Raw genomic sequence first — 23,805 nt, forward strand, 5'->3', positions numbered from 1 at the left:
TGAGCACCACAGCCTCTGCACATATCTGTGTGCTGCCTGTGCCTGCACACCAAAGGGAAATCCAGCACAAGAATCTGTCTGTCTGGAATGAGTCTTCCAAACTACACTGCTACTGCATAAGCAGGCCTGTTCTTTCAAGGCTACGAGATCCTCTGAAAACTGCATCCATGAAGATGTCATGGAAGTATGCCATCACATACTAGCACCCTCCACACTGCCCTGACAACAAACAGAAGTACAGCACGTGTCCACTGCTCTGGGGGAAGCTTTCTCCCGTCCCCCCCAAACACAGGTCTTGTCCCTTCTAGCAAAACTATGAGTACACCTAAACCCCTGCCCCCAACCACTTCACACATAGCTTGTGAGTGTCCCCAAGGTAGCAAAACTGGCATGGCTTTGTTATTCTGTGCCATGCCATGGGTTTATGCACCTGAAAATCTCCCTGTGTCTGTAAACACGTAAGACCCTAACACACCTGCCGGGCTTTTTTATTAAGATGCATCTCTCCCATGAGGAGAGGCTGAGAGAGATGGAATGTGTCAGCCTGAAGAAGAGGAGGCTCAGGAAGGTTATTGCCAATGTGTATGACGTAGCTGAAGGGAGGGAGCAAAGGAAGGAGCCAGGCTCTTTTCAGTGGTGCCCAGTGCCAGGACAAGAGGCAGTGGGCACAAACTGGAGCAGAGGAGGTTCTGTGCAAACACCAGCAGCACTTCTGTGCTGTGCAGGTGGCTGAGCACTGGTACAGGCTGCCTAGAGAGGCTGTGGGGTCTCCCTGCTTGCTGACCTCCAAAAGCCACCTGGACACGGTCCTGGGCAGCCTGCTGTGTGTGTCCCTGCTGGAGCAGGGGTTGGAGCAGGCGGCCTACAGAGGGCACTGCCAACCCCAGCCTTTCTCTGATCTTGTATGTAGTTAAAACGTCTCACGTGTTTTTACTGAGAAAAAAAAAATAACAAAAAGACAATACTTGATACTTTTATTACTTGATACCTTTTAGTATATCTTTCCCCAAACCTACTTTTTTTTTCCGCGTTTCTTGGTGCCTTTTAAACAGGAATCCCCTCAGGCTGCTCTGCCTCAGCCTGCCCACCAAAAGGGAGGGCACGACCCAGGCGGGAGGCAGCAGCCACTGAGGTGAAGTGGGACACCCACAAATCCAGCCCGGCCGGTGGAGCTCCACCTCGGCCGGGCCGGGCGGCCCCTGGTGCCCATGGCGCCCTTGGTGACACGACGACACGCCTCCGCCTCCGTAATGGCCCCACCTCGCAGGGGCGGGCGGCGGCTGTGACGGAGCGAAGATGGCGGCGGCCGCTTCTGAGCTGTTGACGGGTTGGTGCCTCTTCGGCCTCGCATTGCTGGTAAGAGGAGGCTCTCTGGGCATTCGTGTGTCCCCAGCGTGGTTGTTCCTCGGTCGGGGGCTGCTCAAAGTCCGCAGCTGCCCCTGTCAGGCCCTACCGAGGGTCGGCTTCTTTCTTCGTTTTTGCTTCCTGTCCCGCTGTTACCTGTCCCCCTTCCCTTTAGGGGACGCGCAGCCCCCACTTTCCCTTATCGTTCTCCTTTTGGACCCCCCATGTAAAAACCATGGGGCAGCCAGGGGTTTTCCCCTCGCCTGGCTGCCCGTGTGCCCCTGGTGGAGCTGGTCCCGTGGCGTTGGGACGCCAGAGGGTCTGGGTGAGGGTGTGCGGCCGACTCGTCTACCTGTCTGTGTACTCGGTGCTACTTGGGCTTCGGCTGTGACTGCTGTTCTGATTTTGGCAGCAACTACTGGTAGTGATGGCAAAAACAGTGAACGTTTAGAAGAATATAACGCTGATGGTCAGGTACAAAGTGGCCCGAGACAGGGCCTAACTTTAGTAGCTGCTTTCTGATGTCCTTGTTGTGTTCATTGTAATTATCCTTCCCTGTTTTACAGGCTATTCTGATTTTCTGCTGGGTTTACGTACGCAAGTATCAAAGTCGACGAGAAAGTGAAGTAATTTCTACCATAACAGCTATCTTCGCATTGGCAGTTGCACTGATCTCATCAGCACTGTTACCAGTAGACATCTTCTTGGTTTCGTATATGAAAAATCAAAATGGTACATTTAAGGTATGTACTTCTAAAATGTTAATTGTTTCTTTGAAAGAGGCAGCTCTCTCATGTTGAGAGGGGATTTTGTTTCCTTTATGTGGTTTGTCAAAGTATTTAGAACTTTTGCTAGCACCAGTGCTGTTGCTCCAGTTCCTGGAAAGCTGTGTGCTAGGACTGCAAATACAACACTGCTCTGTTCATTACTTGAACTGGATTTCAGTTTTCAATTCTATTACTTTATGTTTTTTCCTGTAAGGCTTTCCAAATTCTACTTTTTTTCCGAACACTTATTCATTTTATTGTGTTAAAAGGAGTGTGTATACTATCCTTGGGTTATAGATACATCTTGTAAATATTGCTCTTCAGTATATTGTTATGGGGCATTCTAGAATGGAACTTGTTGCTCTATTACTTAGAAACATACTGCTTTGCTAATTTGTGTTTTAAGATTTGTTTAAATACTTGTTTTTCAAGCATTCATTTTTTCTGGTACTGAGACATAGCTTAATGACTCTACGTAGGTCTTTACCTATGATGTAGAGTGTGAGGTTAGCTGCTTGCAAAGCAGCTTAATACAGCTTTACTAGGGAAAGCTGAAACTCCCCTTAAGGGGAGTGGATGCATGTGGCAAGGGAATATAGTAATATCTATTCTTGCTAGATACTGCCACACCTCTAAACAGGTATGAGGACCTATTGCACAGTAACTGTAGGGGATTGCTGTGTAACACGTTTTCAGTGAGATGAATACAAGGATACTAGCATACTATACATTGAGAATAGTACTGAGTATTAAGAAGTATATTGAGCCTGACAAGGTAGAGAAATAGCTATGAGAAAATAATTCCAGATGAGAAAGTGCATCTGCCAGGTACTAAGTAGAATTTCCTGTTGTAAAGGGATCTAGCTGGAGGCCTAATTGGTGAATGCACTCTTCTCATGATTTGAGAAGCAGTTGTGAGGCCAAATGTAGTCATGCAGTCCGTACAATTTTAACTGAAGAAATGTGATTAATAGAAGGAACAGCATCATATTTAAAATACTGTTTTTTGTTCTAGATTTAGAACTGTGTTAGTGGCCGTGTGTTGTGGGTAAATGGAAGGGTGGGTAGATTCTATTTAAAATTGTGCCTGAAAGCAGCAAGCATCTGTGATGGTGGTAAAAGTTTTATTTCTTCCAAGTACTTTTACTTGTGTTTCTGACACTTCTTGGTCCTGTTTAGTTCCTAATGTTTGTAGATGCTAGTTGTGGTGTGTTGTTCAATACTGCCCTGCAGAAGAATTCTTCCTTCTCTCTTAATGTTTAACTCAGTGAGTTTCTAGCTTTGCAGCAATAACTTGAGGTCTTCTGATTCAATGCAACACAAGTGTTGAAGTTGTGAAATAAAAATATGACCCTGGCCTTCCCGATAAAGTTGAGTGAATCTACAGTCAGAACATACAGACTTACACGTAAGCAATAGGCTTTGATTCTTTGATTTCAGTTTGAAGCTAGGAAGTTGTCAGCATGTTGACATGTTGATTTTCATGATTAATTAAGGCTCTTAACACTGTGCTGGATACTGTGTACTGCTTTTCTGCTACAACTTCAAAAGCAGGAGAGGCTGGATTGGGTTCTGAGTATTTCTGGGAATTGACTGTACTTACTTTAGACCATTGCTTCAAGCCTAGCACTTCCAAGGCTGATGCTTAGCACTTCCACGTCTGATGCTGGGCTATGACTCTGGCCAGAATCCTTTATTTTCAATGACCAAAGTGACTTAGGCATTTGATATATCACCTTTCCTTGGTAAACTTTTGGAGACAGTTCTAGGTAGCAGATGTGGACCATATGTAGATCAATTATTAGTTCATCAAAAAATCCTTCAACTGGACGATTTCAGAACTTGTGCCAAAAGAGTGGTGGCAGTTATACAGCTCCTAGGTACATGAGTTTTGCTTTACATGATCTCTTTTTTTCTTTGCCTCTCAACTGTGATTCACAGTGGCAGCACTAAAGAGATAAGTCAAGAATATACAACTTCTGAGTTGAGTATTCCACTTAAGGGGTACTACATATGGACTCTCAGGTCGGTTTTTAATCTATCTGACCATCCTGTCAATAAGTTGACTTTTCTGATATTTTTTTCTGTGAACACACTTGTAGCTAACTACAAGAAGTGTTGTGATTTAACCATGGTAGGCAGTGAAGTCCCACACAGCTGCCTGCTTGCTCTCCCAAGGTGGTGTCGGGGAGAGAATCAGAAGGGTAAAACTCTCTGAGAACTCATGGGCTGAGATAAAGGCAGTTTACTAGGTAAAACAAAAGCTGTAAGCGTAAGCAAAAGAAACCAAGGAGTCCCTTCGCTCTTTCCCTTTGCCAGGCAGGTGCTCAGTCAGTTCCAGGAAAGCAGCGCTCTTCATGGGCAATGGTTTCTTGGGAAGAAAAACATCATCACTGAACAATTTTACTGCCAAGCATGATAACCATATGGCATGAAACATCCCGTTGGGCTCTTTGTTTCAGCTGTCCTGTTTGTGTCCATTCAACTCTTCCTCTGCACCCCTAGCCTCCTGGCAGTGCAGCATAACAAGGAGAGAAGTCCTTGACTCAGTGTAAGCACTGCTCGGCAGCATCTAAAACATTTGTGTATTTATCACCACTATTTTCATTACAAATCCAAAACATAGCATCATAGGAGCTTGTTATGAAGAAAATTAACTTTTTCCCAGCCAAAACCAGGACAAGTACGTTGTGCTAATAGCAGAGGCTAAGCAGAAGCCAAGGTTAGTCTGGTCGTTGAAAGTTTCTGTGAATAGTATGTGTTCACTGATTAGTGAAGGTGTGTGTCCTGGCTACAAGGATCAGTTTAATTGTCTTGATAGTAGTAATAATCACCTGTACCAGATTATCCTCTGAAGACTGTCAAAATGCTGCTGTTTTTTGGATGAATTTTCTTAAAACAGTGTTCTGTAGACATTTTCTATCCTGTGGCCTGAGGTGTCTTCCTTGATAAGGGCTATGTACTATACCATGGTCAGCCCTGGTTAACCTTGATGTTTTGTCAGTTTCGATGGCATCATGGAGCTTAACAGAGTGTTTATACATCTTTCCATGATGACAAGTTATTCTTTATTATAAACAAATGGCTTGTGGCATCTGGTACCTGTTGGTTAGTACCTGTTGGTTGTCTCACCATATGTCTGACTGTATTTCCCGAGACTTGTCAGTGATAATGCAAGCAAATTGAGCAATTTTGGTACGTAGAGGTTTTGCACTTACAAAGGTTTTGTAAAGGTCATGTAGTCCTTTAGGAAAAGAGCAGTGGCGCATGGATTTGGGTTGTCATTATTCTGTGTGCAAAGGAATTCCTTGAATAGAATAGTTCAGTTGAAAGGGACCTACAAAGATCAGAGTCCAAAAACAACTGAAATATTGTATTTCAGAACAACAGTGCCTTATTATTATAAGTTGCTAACTGGACACAGCTGCTGAGGGAAGAACGAAGATGCCTCTGATGCATACTGCCAGGGGAAGCAAATGTTCTTCACAACTAATTTTCTATGAATATAACTACTAAAAAAAAAAGCACTCAAGGGAGCTTTTCTTTGGTTTTAGCGTTTAGTCTTAAACTGCCTTTTTTATATTCATGTATACACAGCAATGTTTTACTGATGTGTTTACATCTAACACTTGTAACTGTATTTAAATTTCCTGAGTTCTTCAGTGTAACTCGTGTTAAGGTGTACTTAAGAGTATTAGCTTAGTGTAGGTCATCCCATTCATTGTATGTCCTTGCAATTTGAATCCTTTATCTGTCAATACAATGTACTGTTACAGGTATTGTAAAGGTGGTGTGATGCATTCTTGCTAAACTACATGGAACAGAACCAAGTGCAGCAGAACAGCGCAGAATGTGTGAATTCAGCAGATCTTAAGAGAATCTGTGGTCACACTTTCACATCTTAAACAGTTACAGAAGGCAGTAGTGAAATCTCACCTTCTTAATCTGTTGTGTATCTAAGGTATTTGCTGTGTATCCTGTAAATTTGGGTCATAAGGGGTGGAGAAGAAAACAGGCTGGGTCTAGAGGCTCTCCAGATGAGTTCTTAGCTGAGTCCCATACATGCTTGTCCAGTAAACTTTTATATGCCTATCAATTTGAGAAATACCAGCACTCCTGCTGACAATGTCTGAGCTCTGACACTCAAAAGGCAGCAGCATGTCCCTTGACAAGGCAGCGCTGCTGTCACTAGCTTTTGAAACATCTCAGAGGAACTGGTTGCTGCTGATGAGCTGTGCATACAGATAACTTGCTGGTAAGAACAAGAATTTTTACCTGAGTTGGTGTAAAACTAAGTAGAGAGAGGCTGAATGGAAGCCTGCACAATAAGTATGCTCTGCTCTTAAGCTGGTTTGCATTACAGATTTTTCTTTTGTAGAGTAATACAAAGTTTACCTTTGGGCACAAATGTGCTGTGGTGAAATAGATCTCTGTATCTATATCCATACATTAATGTAAGATAACATCTCAGCATTTTAATAAGCTGTCATGTACACTTTCTAGTCTATTACTGTGTTCTTGTATGCTGCTTTATTCAAGCCACAAAATTCAAAGTGTTTATGATGTTTTGAAATTCTGTATCTTTATTCTGTTATGAATCCTGCTAATACTCTTCTGGAGGTGGAGAAAGAACTTTTTTTGGTAGTTAAGCCCTATCAATTACTAGCTACCTCTTCCTGTAAGTGGCTGTGCCACTTAAGCAACAGGAAGACCCACAGTTGTTTTTTCTTGCTTATTCTTGCTTGGTGTGTGTTTTGAATCTCTCTGATTGTGGGAGAGACCTTTTTCTGAGACCTACTTGAAAGTGCCACCTGTTCAGTTAGCACTTTTTTCCCCGAGGCGTAATTAAAGCAACACACTGCCTTATTTTTAACACGAGGCAAATTAAACACTTTAATATTCTGAACTTAGTTACTGTCAAATTCTTTTTACAGTCATACAGATGCCTAGAAATTTTTCTGTTGAAACACTGCTAGGGTTTGGGCCTGACAGTTTTCAAAGTCTGGGCTTCCTGTGTATGTGACAGGCACTTAACTTTAGGCAGTGTTGTTTCTAGCCCTTCTGTTCAAGTATTTTCACACTTTCATTTTGCTGATGAAAAATATCTGTATGCTTTTCTACTCCAATTCCAATTGGATAATGATCTAACTTTAAATGCTCTGTGTAAAGTGGCCTATTGGGAATCTTAATATATTAATTTGAAGGAAGGTGGTGCTGATTTCCTGAGATCACAGAAAAATGGCTATCATCTGAAACGGGTACGGTCTGTCATCAAGTCCACATTCCATGGGAATTGAGGAAATGCTGAGAGGACTGATAAAGCAAGTGTCTGAATTTATCTTGCGCAGTCTTAAGCAGCATTCTTACTTCCATGTTTCCTATGTGCTGTATCAAGTGTGTGCCTTCGTACAGCAACTGAAAGGGCTTGAGTTCACCAATTTGAAAAAACCCTATGCATAGGATCTGCAAGGAGCTTAGATATTACTGGATCTCTTCTTTTTCCACTGATGTATTTTGGAGACATACTAGCACAACTAGCTAGCTTTCTAAAAGCTTTGCTTCTGGACAGCTGTCTTCCTGCTCTCTACTACGAGTAGAGTGGATCCCACAAAACCGGAGCAGTTCTGGAATGTTTCATCTGTACAGACAGGCTTGCACCTCTGGATCCGGTGCCTGATTTGGGCTGCCAACAATCATGTTACAGTCATGTTAAGCTTCCTTAATCCTATAGTTCCAATAAGAGAAGGAAAAAGGAATAGCTGGGTGCAATTACTAGTGTAGCTGTAGCAGCATCTTTGCTTCACTTCTCGGAACAAATCCTCGGGAGTGCTGTGTAACTGGATTCTGAAAATTGTTAGCTTTTGCCCTTGCTGAATAATGGATATCAATGCTGCTACATCTGGGATATAAATTTTAAAATGCATGGATGGGTTTCCTGCAGTTCAGAGGTGAGATTTGAGATGTATTTATTAATTTCAGTGATTAATTTTAGCTTCTTGATCAACACGTGACTTTCAGATAGGAATTTCAGGAGGAAAGCAGGCTGTCCTTCGGTGTTACGTAAAAAGCTTCAGTGCTTATGCCGAAAACTCAAGGCTGGCATACAGTTAGTGTCTAAGCTCCACTGGTGAGTGAAATATTAAGTAATCTAGTAGTTGTTCAAAAGATTGATACAAGGTACTGGTCTCTGAAGCTTAGTGTTTATATAACTCAAGTCTTACGTTAACTTTTGCTTTTCAGTTTGAACTTCTGAAAAAGAAGACAAGGGTTTAAAGTGGGTAGACAATCAGCAGAAAAACAAGTCTATAAGCTACGATAGCATAATAAACTCTTTGCCACTCTCATAGCATCTATAAATTTTAGTCTTGGCTATTCTATGATAGAAATGCTGCATGCAGTTATGTGTCTTAAGAGATCCCATTTCCTAAGTGCTGTGGGAATTGGCACAACATACTTGGTAGGTGCCCAAACAACTCAGTGTTCTACCTGGTCTGTAGTATTTTGTTTCTGAAAAGTATTTCTGTATCAAATGGTCCTCTTCTTGTTCCTCCATGCCCACTCATTTCCAGTTTTGCTAGAATTCTACAGACAGTAGGTTCCTTAGAAGTAGCCTTCTTGTATTTGTATTTATATAATACTGACAGATAAGAGGATATAGCTATCGTTATATACTTGTATTCTTTAATGTGTGATTATTTCAGTGTTGCTAAATACAGTTGGAACAGGAACTGACGTACAGTACTGCAGAGCTTCTGAGAAGTCATGGGTTTTTGTATACTGTTAGTATCTAGACCTATATGCTTGAAAAATAGCTTCAATACATTAAAAAGCTATGTATGCAAAATCAGCTGTTCTTCCCAACAGAGCAAATTCTGCTTAGGAAACTTGACTCTGTCCTCTCTATCAGCTTGCATGTAGAAAATGCTTATCTCTGCTACAGAGCTTTTCTTTCTAGAAAGCTTTTCTTTTTTTCCAGACTTCAGTGTGGGATGCCATTTCTGTGGCTGAAATCCAGTTAAGTCACTTCCAGCCTCAAGTGGTGTTTTGAGGCTGTTATTTTTAGCAATTCCCATTGTCAGACTTTGTGATCTAAAAGTAATGCTTTTCTAACTGAGAGGTAGGTAATAGCCTCAAAATGAGTACATCATTGACTTGATTACGTCCCTCTCAGTTTGCTTTCAGCTTAATGTAGGCAAGCCTCTAAGACAGTTTAAGCTGCAACACATCTGACTACAGGGCTGGGCGATTCATACAGCTAAGTTGCCTGTAAAATCTTTTTCTGATGTACTGTCCTGCTTCAAAGCCTATCATATGTTGTTTTTTGTTTTTGTTTTTTTTTTTTTTTTTAGGAAACGCATTCTGAGGACAGCTGTGTCTCTGTAAAGGCTTGGCCTATATGCTTAATGTCAACTGTGTTACTCCAACAGTCCAGAAGGAAAAGGGCTAGGACTGAGAATAATCATATCTCCAGGATTTTTTTTAACAAAACACTTTGAAGAACTGTTTAGATTAAGCTTCAAACTTGGTAGTTGTGTTGTCTGATACATATTAAGTGAAAATTAGTTTAATAAAAGTGGATATTCAGATTACCGCTTAAATACCATGTACAGAACAACAGGAAATATACTCAGCTGCTAAAAAAAAATACACTAACACTTTTATTTCAATTATTCATTAAAAATATAATGTATTGTAACTAAAGGTATTAATTCTGGGAAAAACGAAACAAAAAACAACAACAAAACAGAGCTTTAAATTTTTAGCTAATGATCGAAATGAATATAGGCAGTTGGGATGCTACTGTAGTGTCTGTCACATTAAAGGTAGCATTTCTTAATCATAATGATTGGGTTGAACTTACTCACTTACACAGATAAGTTCAACTTAATATCAACAAACTGGGTCCTAATGCTTTTCATTAGGCTTTTGATATAAAAATGTTTTTCAGTTCTATAAAAATGCAATTGAATAAAATGTTCTTTTTATTTGGTGCTAAATGCTTTTATTCTGTTTTACTAGGACTGGGCTGATGCTAATGTTTCAAGACAGATTGAAGACACTGTACTTTATGGATACTATAGTAAGTATTTTTAACTTTTTCCCTCCAGTTAATAGGACCTATCACTTTCATACCTTTACTTAAAGATATTAAGTGTTCAGGGGTCATACTGGATTATTGCTATTTGGTTACATTAGTCCTGCACTTAGAGCCTTTCGGTGAAGTTTTTACATTCAAGTACCCCTCTAAAAATGCAAATAATACTGAAGGCTAAACCAGGAAAAGGCTAATGGCTTCTGTCATGCAATCTGCTGTTAGCATGTATACTGTATGTATTTAGAGGTTCATTTAGGTCATCTGATGGCTTTGATATTTTATTTTTTTTAGCACTCAGGATATGCAGTGGTGTGAAACTTGCCTACCGTGTGTACAGTCAGTGCATTTATGATCATAGCACTTGTTAAGATTCAACAACTACCATATTCATGTCTGGTGAGAATCTGCTGAGGGAACTTGGGTTATTTAGCCTAGAGAAAATGGGGGTTCAGGGGAGACCTTGTTGCTCTGCCTCAAAGGAGGTCATAACTAGGTGTGGGTTGGCTTCCCCTCCCAAGCAACAAGCAATAGGACAAGAGGAAATGGCCTCTAGTTGCACCAGTGGATGTTTAGTTTGGATACCACGAAAAAAATTCTTTACTGAAGGGGTTGTGAAGCATTGAGAACTGGCTGCAAAGGCAAGTAAGTAGTCGAGTCACCACCCCTGAAGGTATTAACAAGTGCTTAGGGACAAGATTTAGTGCTTAGGGACGTGGTTTAGTGGTAGACTTGGCAGTGCTAGGCTAATGATTGGCCTCTGCTCTTCGAGGTCTCTTTCAACCTAAATAATTCTATATTTATATATTTTAAAATTATATATTTTTTGAATCAGTTCGAAATAGCTTGTGATTTGCAAATAGCAAATCAGTTCACAACCTGTGAGGTTGCATGTGTTGTCTGACAGAGCCAGTCTCACAAACCAGAATGTATAGGTTCATGCTGAGTGAAGCCTAAAACCAGAACTGGTAAAAATAAAAATAAATAAATCTGTGGTTTAAAAAATGAGCTGTGTAACTACTAATTTATCTTCTACAAAAGTTCTTTACTCTAGAATAGTGGAATCATGTCACGTGCTTTCTACTCTTTGTTAGGTTCTTCACTAATGATGTGAATGCTCTTCAACCTTTTCTCTGTACCATCTGTATAGATACATTAAACTGATGAATGAATTCCCATAAAATAGTTTGGGCTAACTAACCATCGAACGTGGTCTGGAAGACTGGAAAATGTTTTCAGACCACAAATGCCTTTTCTGAAATGAAATCAAGTGTATAATTGATTCAGGCTGTTTACTTTTGGATATAAGTTGAATCTGTTGCTTTTGTTATTGAATAACTTGAGACTGCATCCAACTGAGCTTTGGATGAGAAATGTTAAAATATGAACTCTTTACAAAGTTCATATATTTGAGTTTTAATTAAAATCAGCTAATTCCTTTTAATAGAATTTGATTTTTATAGACTGAAAAACCTTGCAATTATCTGTCTACTAGGGTTTCATCTAGTACTGTACACCGGTACTCTATGTTGCATCTGCAGCAGACACTTGGAGAGATACCTCTAGGTTAGACTTTACACTAAAAGTTGTCTTAACAGTTACTTTTTAAACTTAAAAAAAAAAACAAAAACAAAAACAAACAAAAAAAACTTTTAAATTTTTTTTAACTTTAAACTTTTTATTTTTTAACTTTTGTTTTTGGTTTAAAGACCTAAATTTTATGGAGTGGCTTATATTTTAGCTAAATCTACTTAAGAAGTTCACTTTCATTACTTCCGTGAGGAGAACTTACCTGTTTCTGCCTTGTATTTGAAATGCTGTTATGATTCAAAACCTAGTGTAACATCTTCCAGATTTAGTAGATTATTGGTGACTACCAGCTCTAGTATGGTTTGCTTTTATCCACATTAAGATACAGAAAGTGTTAAGATGTTGCCAAACTTTTTCTAGTTCAGAAGTTTTGGGAGATAATCTTTTTTAAACCACAGTGCAGTACCCGTAGATGTACAGTACCCAGTGTTTACTTGTAGTTCAGATGTGAGATTATCATTTTCAAAGGGTTTGTTTTCTTTTATATTTGGGATTAGTCTAAAGAGCAAAGATAAGTCTCTTTAAAAGCAAGATATCTCCTAGTAAATCCTGAACTAACTTTTGTGATAGATTTCAAACTTAAACCTGAAGAACTTTGAAGTTCTTGATTTTGTTTTACCCGGACAGATCTGCCCAAAGTTTTGTATGACTAATGTTTTATTTCATAGTATATCCTCCAGATGGTGGTAGAGATTTTTAAGATGCTTCAAAATATTTTTCTTTTGTAACTTTTAGTTTGAGGAATTGATGTATTTTTATAACAACACTGAAGTGAACAGTAGTAGTAACATTTTTCAGAAGCCAGCATCATTCCTGTATAAAAATGCAACTTGATAGTTCACCTGTCTGTTTAGGTCTAGTTCCCCTTCTGCTGTTGTACAGCACAATGAAATGAAAGCTGAGAACGAATAAATTAAACAACTCTTCTAGTCGTGCAATGCTATTCAGTTTTCTTCTACTCCTATCTTCTAACAGTATGTGGTCTTGCCATGTTTTAAAATAAATGGGGTGACTGGAGTGAAGTTGCTTTTTGTACCTAGCCCTAGTATTAGGGATGTGCATACCAGTACTCTCTTTCCAAAAAGTGCACTAATAGCTGTATAGGTCTCAATCTCTCCTGTAACTGTATTGTACTTGCAATTCACAGTATGGTAAGTTGATAAGTTTAGGTCACTGCCCTTTAGTACAAGTCACTTGGAGGCTTTGGTTTAACTGCTGCAGAATATTAAGGATTATTTTACTGCCTGTGTTGCGATTTACTGAGAAAGCTGTCACTAAACTTAAAGAGGACGAAAAAAAAAGAAAATGGGTAGGCTCCACAAGCGGTCCTGTTTCATACCCCTCTGATAGATTGCTTGGCTTGACTATTGATGGAAAAGAGAAATTGCTGTGTACTGGTAGAAAGCAAGATAAGGCAACTCAGAATGAAGCTTCAAATGCAGCTGTTTCAAAGTGGGACTTAATGTAAGTGCTTAGCATAGGAAAACGGTTTACTGATTGCTTTGAGGCCCTAGCAGCTTAGTGTGTTAGTTACTTCCCAGGTAGTTAAATACTCATCTTGCAAGTGTTTGGTACTGGGTCTTTGACCCAAGGACTTGGGCTTCTAGGAAGTAGTAGGTGGAAGCTGAATGCAGCTACATGCCTTCTCCTGTGGTCAGAAAGTGAAAACATGCTAAATATTGTGCAAAACTTGCACAGCTGTACATGACAAATACTGGATATGACAGAGTGACATTGATCAGAGAAACCACTGCCCTCCTAAGAAATATGGCTTTTGAGAACCATACTACGGTGTGCTAGGACATAAATTGGAAGACTGTTAAGAGTATTGGCACTTTGCTGAAGTACTTGTAACTGTCCTGCTTCAAACAGGTGTTGTGTGATGAACACCTGGAATTCACTACTGCTTTGTATTCGTTAACTATCAGTGGAGAAAACAGGCTGGCTGTCCTTGCTTTAAAAATCATTTTACCAAGCCTTTTGTTAGATGTGAGGAATATATTGGGGAAGAAACAGTTGTCTGTAGGTCTTCAAAAGTAGCTCGTAACTCAGATTTGCAGTGGAAGTGAGGGAGTATATAACAAAGCACTGTTTTAAGCGTTTCTGCAAGGCATCAGTATATAATGCCATCTGGAAGAGCAGATGGCTTGCATGATGGTAGAGATTTTTGATCATATAAGGTTCTTGAGCCTCCTGTAGTCTCTAAGGGATTTCAGGAACTGTATTGATCTCAGATACCCTGCATGAAATCTTCCCAAGCCTTTCAGGTGTTCTAGTACCTTCTACCTAGTGCTCCTTGCTGTTCCTTGTTGTCTCTACTCTACCTAATTGTCCTGACGTACTTCTAGAAAAAAAAAAAACAACAAGGCAAAACACAATGAAGGGACCATGGCAGTAATTTACTGGAAGATTACTGCCAAGCCTGAGTCTCGCTGTTAAAGTGTCTTTGTATTGATGTGGTACAAATTGTCCTTTAAACAAACCTTGCCACAGAATTCTTGCTGAAGATTGCTTGGACTTGTTCTGTGACAGTAATCAGCATTATGCTGCCTATACGGTGCAGCCCTCTTGCAGTGGCATTGCTTCAAGCTTCTGATACAACCCAGAAGAAATGCTTTGAAATGGCAGTTGAGCCTGTGAGCAAGTGCAACGAGCAATCACCGAGTTATAACTGAAGTGCATGGAAGTGAAATAAGGAAAACTCAGTCAGTTATGCCACAAGGTCACAGGCAAGGGAGCCAGGGGTAAGGAAATATTTATCACTTGGCTGACTGCTTGCTGCTGCAAGACTTCTGACTTTGAAGGTTAACTTTCCAGGGAGCAAACAGCCCTTTTAGTGGGCAGAACAACAGGCAATTAGATGCTTGCCTGTAACGCTTTTGAGCCGATGAAAGGTGTTCCTCTTAACAATTGGGAACAACAAAAATTCACAACTCGGATCAGTCTGTTCCCTTGTGTTGATAGAAACTCTGCCAAGTCTTTTAAAATTTTCTTTGTGATATAATAGGAAGAAAAGCCATTTTACTCTATTAGCTGTGTAGCAAGTTTTCTTTTAGGAGAAAGAGGAAATCAGGAAGCTTTCTTCGTGTGCCTCTCAGGTGTTTCTCCTAGGAAGCTTTAAGACTTTACCTGATGAGTGAATGAAAAGGTCTTAATTAAAATGATCGTGTGTGGGAAATGCAAAGACAAAACTGCTTTTAAATTCACTTTTCAGTGGTATGGTCCTGTGACGTTACCATGGTAACATGGCTTTTCAACCGCTTGAATCTGCTCTGGGCAAATTGCAGAGCTGTTGCAACAGGGAGGGTAAGTTGGCAGTTGGTGGGTGCTTGTGCTGTGCTAACCCAGACTTAGGCATTAGTAGAAATTCACTCTGACTTACACAAGTGGTTGGAAAGAGGCCGCTGCTCACAGCAGTTTGTTCACACCAGTCTCCAGCTGGATGCTGAGTATCTCCAAGGCTGGAGGCTCTGCTACATTTTTGAGTAGCCTGTGTCAGTATCTGGCCATAGGCAGGCTAATTCTTGCTTAAATGAACACTTCTATATTTCAGTTTGTGCCCATCTTCCTTTTATCCTTTACCTGAGTACCACATAATCAGGTATTTATATGCATTGATAAGGTTCATTCCTAAGCCTTCTTTTCTCCAGGCTAAAGAGTCCCAGCTCTCACAGGTGCTCCATGCCATTTTGCTCTTCGTTATGCCCTCTGTTTTATGTGTGTCTCTTAACACTGGGAGCCCAGAACTGGATGCAGCACTGCAGACCTGCAGTGCTGGTAGGGCCACACTGAGTCCAGGGGAGCAACCACCTTTCTTCTCCTGGTGGTGACATACTTCACGAGGCAGCCTAAGACGCTTTTGGCCTTCTTTTGTTTGCTGTGAGAACACTGGTAGATTTGTCTCATCTGCCAGTGTGGTGAGCTAAGGTGACACAGCAGAGGGTCTAACACACTGGAAGCGATGCGAAAAAGCGTTAACATGACGGGTGGGTGGGGGAGGGAGGGAAGTGGGACCACTCCTTGGATCAGATACAGCTTGCTCACTGAAGAAGGCCTTTCAGCATTTGCCCGTCGGGTATGATCAAGTAAATACTCATCATTTTGTTTTTTTGTTCTTAGTGTGTGATGCTGATATGCTTCATTGTCCACCTCTCAAGTGTTTGTCTAGAAATAGTTATATCAAAATAGTGTTTTTAGCTATACTTATGCAGTACATATTTAAGCAATCTATTTCATTGAACTTGGAAGTAGGATATATCCCCATAATACAGCTTTTACCCATGTCTTAAATGAATCAGTAATATTTTTGGCATGTGCTTTGTGGACTGGAGGAGACTTGCATCTAGAAGCAACTCCTGCATGTGAGGGTGTACTTCACATGCAGAATTCATCTCTATGGATTTAGTTTGTCTAACAACCAAGAAAACAGCTGTAAATAAAAATCAAAACTAACCGTATTTCCTTGAGGGAGAAAAGTGAAAACTCTTCCACAGAAACAAAAAAAATGACCAGAGAAACTGTGGTTGCCCCATCCCTGGGGGTGTTCAGGGCTGGGCTGGATGGGGCTTTGGGCAGCCTGGTCTGGTGGGAGGTGTCCCTGCCCGTGGCAGGGGGGTTGGAACTGGGTGGTCTTTGAGGTCCTTTCCAACCCAAACCATTCCATTATTCTCTAATAGCAGATGACAATTTTCAACATCTGGTTATACTTGCTGCTCCTCCAAGTGTAATTGTAGTTCCTTGTCAGTACCATAACAGCATCAGTCTTGCAGCTGCCTTGTCTTTAATGTTGTTTGTCTCTGTGAAAAGGACTAGGTCTGACTAACTCCAGTTATGGCTGTTGCGGGAGCCATGAAGAATGAAACTGCAGAAAGTGACCAGGCCTGCATGACTTCCCGAAATATCTCCTCCTATTGCCACCATTAGGAAGACAGTACTGGGTTTGATAAACTATCAGTCTGACCAGATCCTTGTATTCTGTACTCACTGTTCCAGGATATTATTTTCTCAAATTTGTATTGAGAATTGCAGAAAACAGATTTCTATTTCTGCAAGGTTTTGCTTGTTAGATTCTTCCCCTAGTTTAATAGCCAGCACCCTCTTCTTTGGAGTGTGTAAGGCTTCTGCTGGTGGAGCTGTGTGTGAAAGGCATTCATTGATGCAATCTGGAATGAGACTAACCCATTGGAATCAGTCTTTCCCCACCCTTCTGTAGATAGCGTGGGACCAGCTAGGTAGGTATTTCTTGTTAGTATAGAAGTATTATCCAAAAATAGCTCTTCCTGTGTCTTGCTGATTTGAATATGAATATATATTTGGCCAGATGTGGCTTGGCTCTTCTTAATAAAGACCAAGAGCTACATCTGGCTCCCTCTTCAGGAAGTTAAGGGGCATTTTTAATATTTGGCTGACTTTGGAGTTGATCGCAGCTGCTCAGGCAATTCCTGAAGAACAATTCCACTGCTACCAGTTAAAAGTTTCAATGAATTAAAGCCTTTATGTCTGCCAGTTGATAGAAGTGTGTACAAAAGGAGATGGGCAATACTTTCTCTCAAATTAGTTGAGAGTCAGCTTGGTATAAGAGGGCTTAGTGGGATCTTCAAAAGGTTTTATCCTTCATTATGCCCAGCTTTACTCCATTTTCCAGAGGATTCAAAGCTCTGCTACTTTGGGTTGCACAAAAGCAAGGCTAAACTCTTCTCTATTGTTCTGCTGGCATGACACTAAGCCAGTATGATTTTTTTTTTTTAATCTGATAAATTCCTGAGTATAATAATAAAATGGAAACATCGTTGAGAACTTTGATTGGATTAACTATGACTTCAAGGAAAGTATAGTTATTTAACCTTTTGGTAAGGCTAATCTGGATAGGAATTTGCTTTGCTTACATTGGCGAATAAGAGAAGCTTATAGATGTTAACTTCAAAGTTATGAAACTTAGGATGTCAGGAGCTTAATATCGGGAGTTTTGTATAAAACTATTTAGAGCTGCATAGACTTGGATCTAAATTCGATTTAAGTATTCTGGTATGCAAACATTATCTTAAACCTCTTGTATGGTTTTCATGTGAGCCACTGGATGTAGAAAAAGAAATGAGTTTGAATTTGAATAGAACTGTTAGTAGCAATACCTATTTCTTATTGAATTTGTACTGGATAAAACCTTGATTTTTTGTATGGACATGAACTCTTTACATCTTGCAATGTATTACTCTGAATGGTGGGTTTGTGGAACTATTCTGGTCATGTTTTGGACTTTCTTTACTGTAAAAATTGGATCTATATAAAAACACTTAAATCAGCTGCATTTATTTGGTGCACGAACTTGACTTAAGTATTTATATGGTAATGGTAATGAACTGTTAAAACTTCAGTAAAATGTTTCACTTATGGAAGTATCTCTGTTTTAACCTTTATTGTAATAGCTTAAGCCTGCTAATTCATAGCATGAGTTGAGAGGCACCACTTACAGTCTGGAAGCTTGGAATAAATTACTTTTGGAAAAAATCTTCATATTATATTCTTGGCAACGAATTTACTAAACTCCTGTGACCGTCTTTTAAAAGCTGAATGTGGTGGTGTTAATAGCAGTATGTGGAAATAGTTTTTGGAATTGTTTCTTGTACTGAGTTGAAAACTTTGCTTAGCTGTCTTCCTGTGTGCTGCTCAGATGCTTGTGGTATCAGTGGCTTTTTGCAACCTTTGTAAAGGCTGGGGAAGCTATACAGCAATTCAACAGCATCAAGGAATGCAGTTAAATAAGACAGTTCAACAAAAGTAGTTCAACTGGTGATTAGGTGATTGTGAGTGGCCGTTGAGAAAGGTCCTCTGCTCCATACTGTACTAGATCAGGAAAGCTCTTAATATTAGTAGGAAGAATTAAGAGAAATTACCAGAAACAGTTTTATCCTATAAAAGCATACCATACTTAGTTTTCAAAAAGCAAATAGTTCAAAAACAAATTCAAGATAGATATTTAACGATGTATTTGGTAACTGAATGGCAACAGCTCAAATTGAAAAAGGTCTCTAAGCTTAGCATCAGAAGCCTGAAATGTTGGCTTTAAAAAATGAATCAAGATACTGCAGTAATAGCGTTTTTAGGTAGTACCAGTGTTTGGTATAGTGGCACGTGGTAGCAGTATTTCACTTGAATCATAGATCATTTTTGAGGTTTGAGTCTTTCTTCCTATATTGCTTTGGAGGAAGCATGGATTGGTCCTGTTATTTGGTGAGTTGTGGCCATACCCCATATGAGTAAGGTATGCTGAAGCAGGTTTACAAGACTTAAACTTGGAGCAGGGTGTTTTCTGTGCTTGCAGTGACCTCTATGGGTTGGTTATTCAGATCTTTAATGATGATTGTAATTTGTATAACCAACTATCACAGTGCAGTTTATATTTAGGACTTGCCTAAAGAAAGGCAGATCATAGATTTGAGAGATTTGATTCCTTGAAACACAATACTGAAGCAGTTTACATGCTGTTATAGAGCATCTAAGAATGCTTTAAGATTGTTTCAAGTTATCTAGAACTGAATTTTATTTGTGTTGAATGTGAGACTGTTTACAAACAAATCAAGAGCTATTTGTTACACCGTTTGTTACACTCCCACACCAATTCAGCATGCTAAATGGTAGATGCGCGTAACACTTTGAGATGTTTTCTCAAAGAATGACTTACCTTAAGCTTCTCATTCACATCTAGGTAGTAGGTCTCAATACTCTGTTTAGCTTCATCAGCTAAAATGCTTTTTAGAAATGATTTTGTGGAAACATATGGGTACTCTGAATATATTATCCAAGATAAGAAGTAACAAAACTAAGTAAGGAATAAAGGAATTGTTGAATCCTGTTCTCTGTTCCCAGAGTGCTAGTCTTGTATGTCACTGCGTGCAGCTGATTGCTTCCTTTAGTCTTTCTGTAATTGCTGAATTGAAGATTGATCTGAAATCTGTAGTCCAAACAGGTTAACTCCAAAGGACTTTCAGAATGAACAAAACAACAATAATTCACAGGCTGACTGTTAAATTTATTAACTTCTCAGTGCTTGAAATTGAGATCTAGAATGAGAAGAAACTAGTCTTTTTTTCTTTGAATTACTATGTAGTAAATGAAGTGCCAATATAACTGTCTTTTCACTTAATTAATCTTTTTCCTAGCCTTGTACTCCATCATATTGTTCTGCGTCTTTCTGTGGATACCCTTTGTCTATTTCTATTATGAAGAGAAGGAAGAAGATGATGGCAACACATGCTCAGTAAGTGTACCATAACAAAGGGAGTTAAAAGTTCTTACGAGATTTTTCTTAGAATTCCTGGAAATACCTGTGAACAGGCTCTGAAGCAGAAGACAGGAGGATTATGCTGATTCTGGGGTAGAAACTAAATCTGACTATCTTGTGCTTTCATTTTCTGAAAGTAGGCGGTAGTAATTTACGTGAAGCTAGCAGTTGATGTCAGTAATACACTGAAGATTTTTGATATGCATAATGTTCCAAGGAACACAAATGCATGCCAGTAAGCTGCGAGCTTCTCAAATGAAGAATCTTTTTCTTTGAGTCTTGTAATTGTTAATCACAGTCCCTTTCAACCCTATTCAGTTGTAATATTAACATGAGAGAGAAAAACTTCTAATAGTAGCCATAATAAGCAATAATATAAAATATTGGTAGTAAGAATTTTCTTTGAGCGTTTTTGACCTGAACAAGTACACCCTGGCTTCTGGCCACAGCTGCCCAAGTGCATAGCTTAATGGAAGCATAATTCAGTATCATTGTTCGTAGTCCTCAAGCCACAAGACTCCTTAAGAGTGTATACTACAGACTTGGACCTAAAACTACTCTTGCTTATTTTGGAGGTTCTCTTGAAAATCTGTTGTGTTGAGTGTGCTTTTTAATAACCAGTTGGATAAATCCCTTTGGATTTATGTTAATATTATAATTTTCTTTTTAATATACAGCAGGTTAAAACTGCACTCAAATATACTCTGGGATTCCTCACAATTTGTGCAGTTCTTCTCTTAATTGGGTAAGTATTTATATTGAATACTAAAGAAGGATATGCGAAATAGAGCCCTAAATGGAACTTTGTTCTGTGCAAGATTAAAAAGTTATATTGGTTGAGCACAGCATAATGTAACCAATATCTAGTTTATCTCTATTAAGGCTTAAATAACCTGGGTATTGTACACCTGAAAAGCAAGTGTTTAACTAGAAACCAAGCTGATATTTTCCTTAATTGCAAAGGTAGTTGTGCTTCCAAGTTCTGACTTTTTGTGCAGTGTGAATATCCATCAAGGATGTGACGGTTGCAACTTCTATTTACAATTGTATTGATACCTGAAGTACACCAGGGTGTAAAAGATTCGTGCTTTTCCTGCTTGCTTTTTCTATGACCAAATGCTTTTGTGGACATCCAAAATCAGTTCTTTGGAATGTGAGTAGGTGTAATGTTTTTAGTACTACCCCCAAATGGAGATCTTCTGTGGAAAAACATGAATATAGTGTGGGGTAGTACTTTATAGAGTTGTGCCTTGTATGCAAAACACTTCACTGGAATTTGTTTAATATGCAGATACTACTGAAGTGAGTAACTTGTTTGCAACAAATACTATTATTCTGAAATTCCAGTATTACAAAATCAATTTAAGATCACCATTAAACATGACATGCACACCAATATTTAATGCTTCTAATGTATGCTGTGCCATATGTGTTTTGACTGCAGCAGTAAAGCTGGTAAAATTTACAAAATGTGTGTTAAAATGATACATAATGAAATTCTAGAAAGGGAAGTAGAAACTAGCAGAATTAATGTTTCTCATTGTATACTGCCTTATTGTTTTATGGTATCGTTTCTAGTTTGGAGAAACTTCAAAGTAGGATTCTAAGAATTTTAATGTCTTTCCAATTAAAAGTAGCTTATTGGCTGCTATGAGAGACTAAAGGACTTAGAGTTAGCTTAATCTGGATCTAAAAATATTACTAAAATGATTTGACAAAGCTGTTTCTCTAATCATTGACTGTAATCATACTCATAAATGTACTGTATAACGTATATTTTGGGTTGTCATCAGAATCATTCTTTTGTTTGCTTTTTAGAAATAGGAGGTTGCTTGCTTCTTTAAAGATAGTTTGGTATTAACATCATCCTGATGCCCTTGCATTTGAAAAGCACCCTTGTTATTTAGGAGGCTGTTGCAGAAAATTTACTCTTGGCTGCCTGCTATAAGGGAAACGACAAGACTCAACAGCTCAGTTCAGGAAGAAAATGAGAATTGTGCTGAGGAAAAATGTGGACTTGAGTCTGCAGTAATAGTGGGTGTATTCTGAATGTTCATATACACGTTGTTATGGAGGAGTTGGTCCGCTGTCTGCACAGCAACAGCGAAGAGCAATATTAGAAGTCCTACTGCCATAGGAAAGAGCTGAAGGAGTGTTGGAGTTCAAGTCTCAACATGAGGGGGTTAATTAAAGGTGGGACTGAGGACAATCTTGCAGTACTACCTATTACACCTAGCATTTACAATTACACCTAGCAGTAGCAGATTTAATTATTTTTTTTTTCCTGCTGGTTGTGAAAGGTAAACACATGGTCAGTATCAGACCAACATTAAACCAGACTTTATGCACTGGTTTTATTTTTAGGAGGCCAGGCTTAGGGGACGAGGATAGACTCATGCACAGAGGTTGCAATAGCTAGAGGTTGCAATAGCTAGAGGGCCTGGAATGTTTCCTGTTAACTTCCTAGTGAAATTAGCTTATAGTCTGACTTCTTCTTGTGCTTGTATGGTTAGTGTATGGTACCAGAACAGAAGTTATCTTGGTTTAGCAAGTTGTCTGTATCGCTAACAGATCTTTAAGTAGCTTGGCTCCTTTAAAGATAGGAGCAAAGACCTCGGGGAAACCTTTCCTGGGAAACCTTTCCTGTGCAGGGTTCCTCAAAGAAACCATAAAAGCTGGCTGAGCTGGAAGTCTAAAATTTATCTTACTCTTATCTGAATACTTATCTTGCTCTGTTAGAGATCAATGTTATTATTTTGGGAAATGTAATATTTTTTTCTTCTGCCAGTTCACCTTGTTTTTTTATTATAGATATCATTAAAAGCAAAGAATAGACAAACTTACACTGGGATGCTCAAAACTAAATTTACTTGTAATGCAGTTCCCTTCTTAAAATTATGTGCTTCTTAAAATTAGTTTAGTATTTACCACTGAATGTCATGTGTTTGGAGGCAAGGAGCTTGAGGTTCTACAGTCTACATTAAGGCACCTCTATACAGCAGCTTGTTTTGAACTAAAATACTTAAGTTTGAGGCTAATAATGTTTGATTTTGAGCATAGCTTCCTTGGCTATCAGTGTTTATAATTAAACTTGTTACCTTACCTTTTCTGGAAGTATTACGTTCTAAAAAGCTATGCACATAGCCCTAATTAACCTATAAATAATTGTGATTTATAGCAGAATTCATTTTAGGGAAGTGAGTTTAAAACTAGTTTGGGACTCAGTTGCTAGAGACCACAGTTAGTAAATCTTACATCTTTGATTTAAGGATCAAATTTGACCTGTGTACACCTGTGTGCTGTTAGCTCTGCCAAATGTTAATAGTCTTAAATTGCTTGTCTAGCATTTATTTTTCATTCTGCAGGGTAGAACTTGATCGTGATATTCCCAGGAATTGTTTTAAGCAGGAGATTGGTTTGACTCTGTTCTGAACATTAGTACACTTGGTAATTTCTTTTCTGCAAAGAGCTGCAAGTGCAAGACAACAGTATTGGCTGCTCTGTTCACTTGAATTAGCTGAATTCCCAGTTACACCTGTAAAACTGTGTGTTGGCATTTGTACTCTATTCACTCACTGTCAATAGACTGACATGTTGTAGTGTGCAGGTGAATAGTTACTTAGCAAGTCACTGTCTTACTATGTTGATAGCTACTATGGTCCATTGACCATTTAATCAATGTAGCAAAATGGTTGGCTTCTGTCAAATTTTTTCTTGCTTAATGTGCATGAAAA

General features: G+C 39.2%; 1 protein-coding gene across 1 annotated transcript in view; it reads left to right on the forward strand.

Moving 5' to 3' along the window:
* The first annotated feature begins 1,197 nt into the window (after positions 1–1,197).
* LMBRD1 (LMBR1 domain containing 1) overlaps positions 1,198–23,805 on the forward strand; it is a 73,891-nt gene continuing 51,283 nt past the window's right edge. Inside the window, exons 1-5 of the mRNA XM_005009723.5 lie at positions 1,198–1,356; positions 1,911–2,087; positions 10,131–10,191; positions 19,950–20,047; positions 20,749–20,816. Coding sequence (XP_005009780.1) covers positions 1,297–1,356; positions 1,911–2,087; positions 10,131–10,191; positions 19,950–20,047; positions 20,749–20,816 — 464 coding nt within the window. The 5' untranslated portion in view covers positions 1,198–1,296. The remainder of the gene's footprint in view (positions 1,357–1,910; positions 2,088–10,130; positions 10,192–19,949; positions 20,048–20,748; positions 20,817–23,805) is intronic.

The sequence above is a fragment of the Anas platyrhynchos genome, chromosome 3, assembly GCF_047663525.1.
Source record: "Anas platyrhynchos isolate ZD024472 breed Pekin duck chromosome 3, IASCAAS_PekinDuck_T2T, whole genome shotgun sequence".
NCBI lineage: Eukaryota > Metazoa > Chordata > Aves > Anseriformes > Anatidae > Anas > Anas platyrhynchos.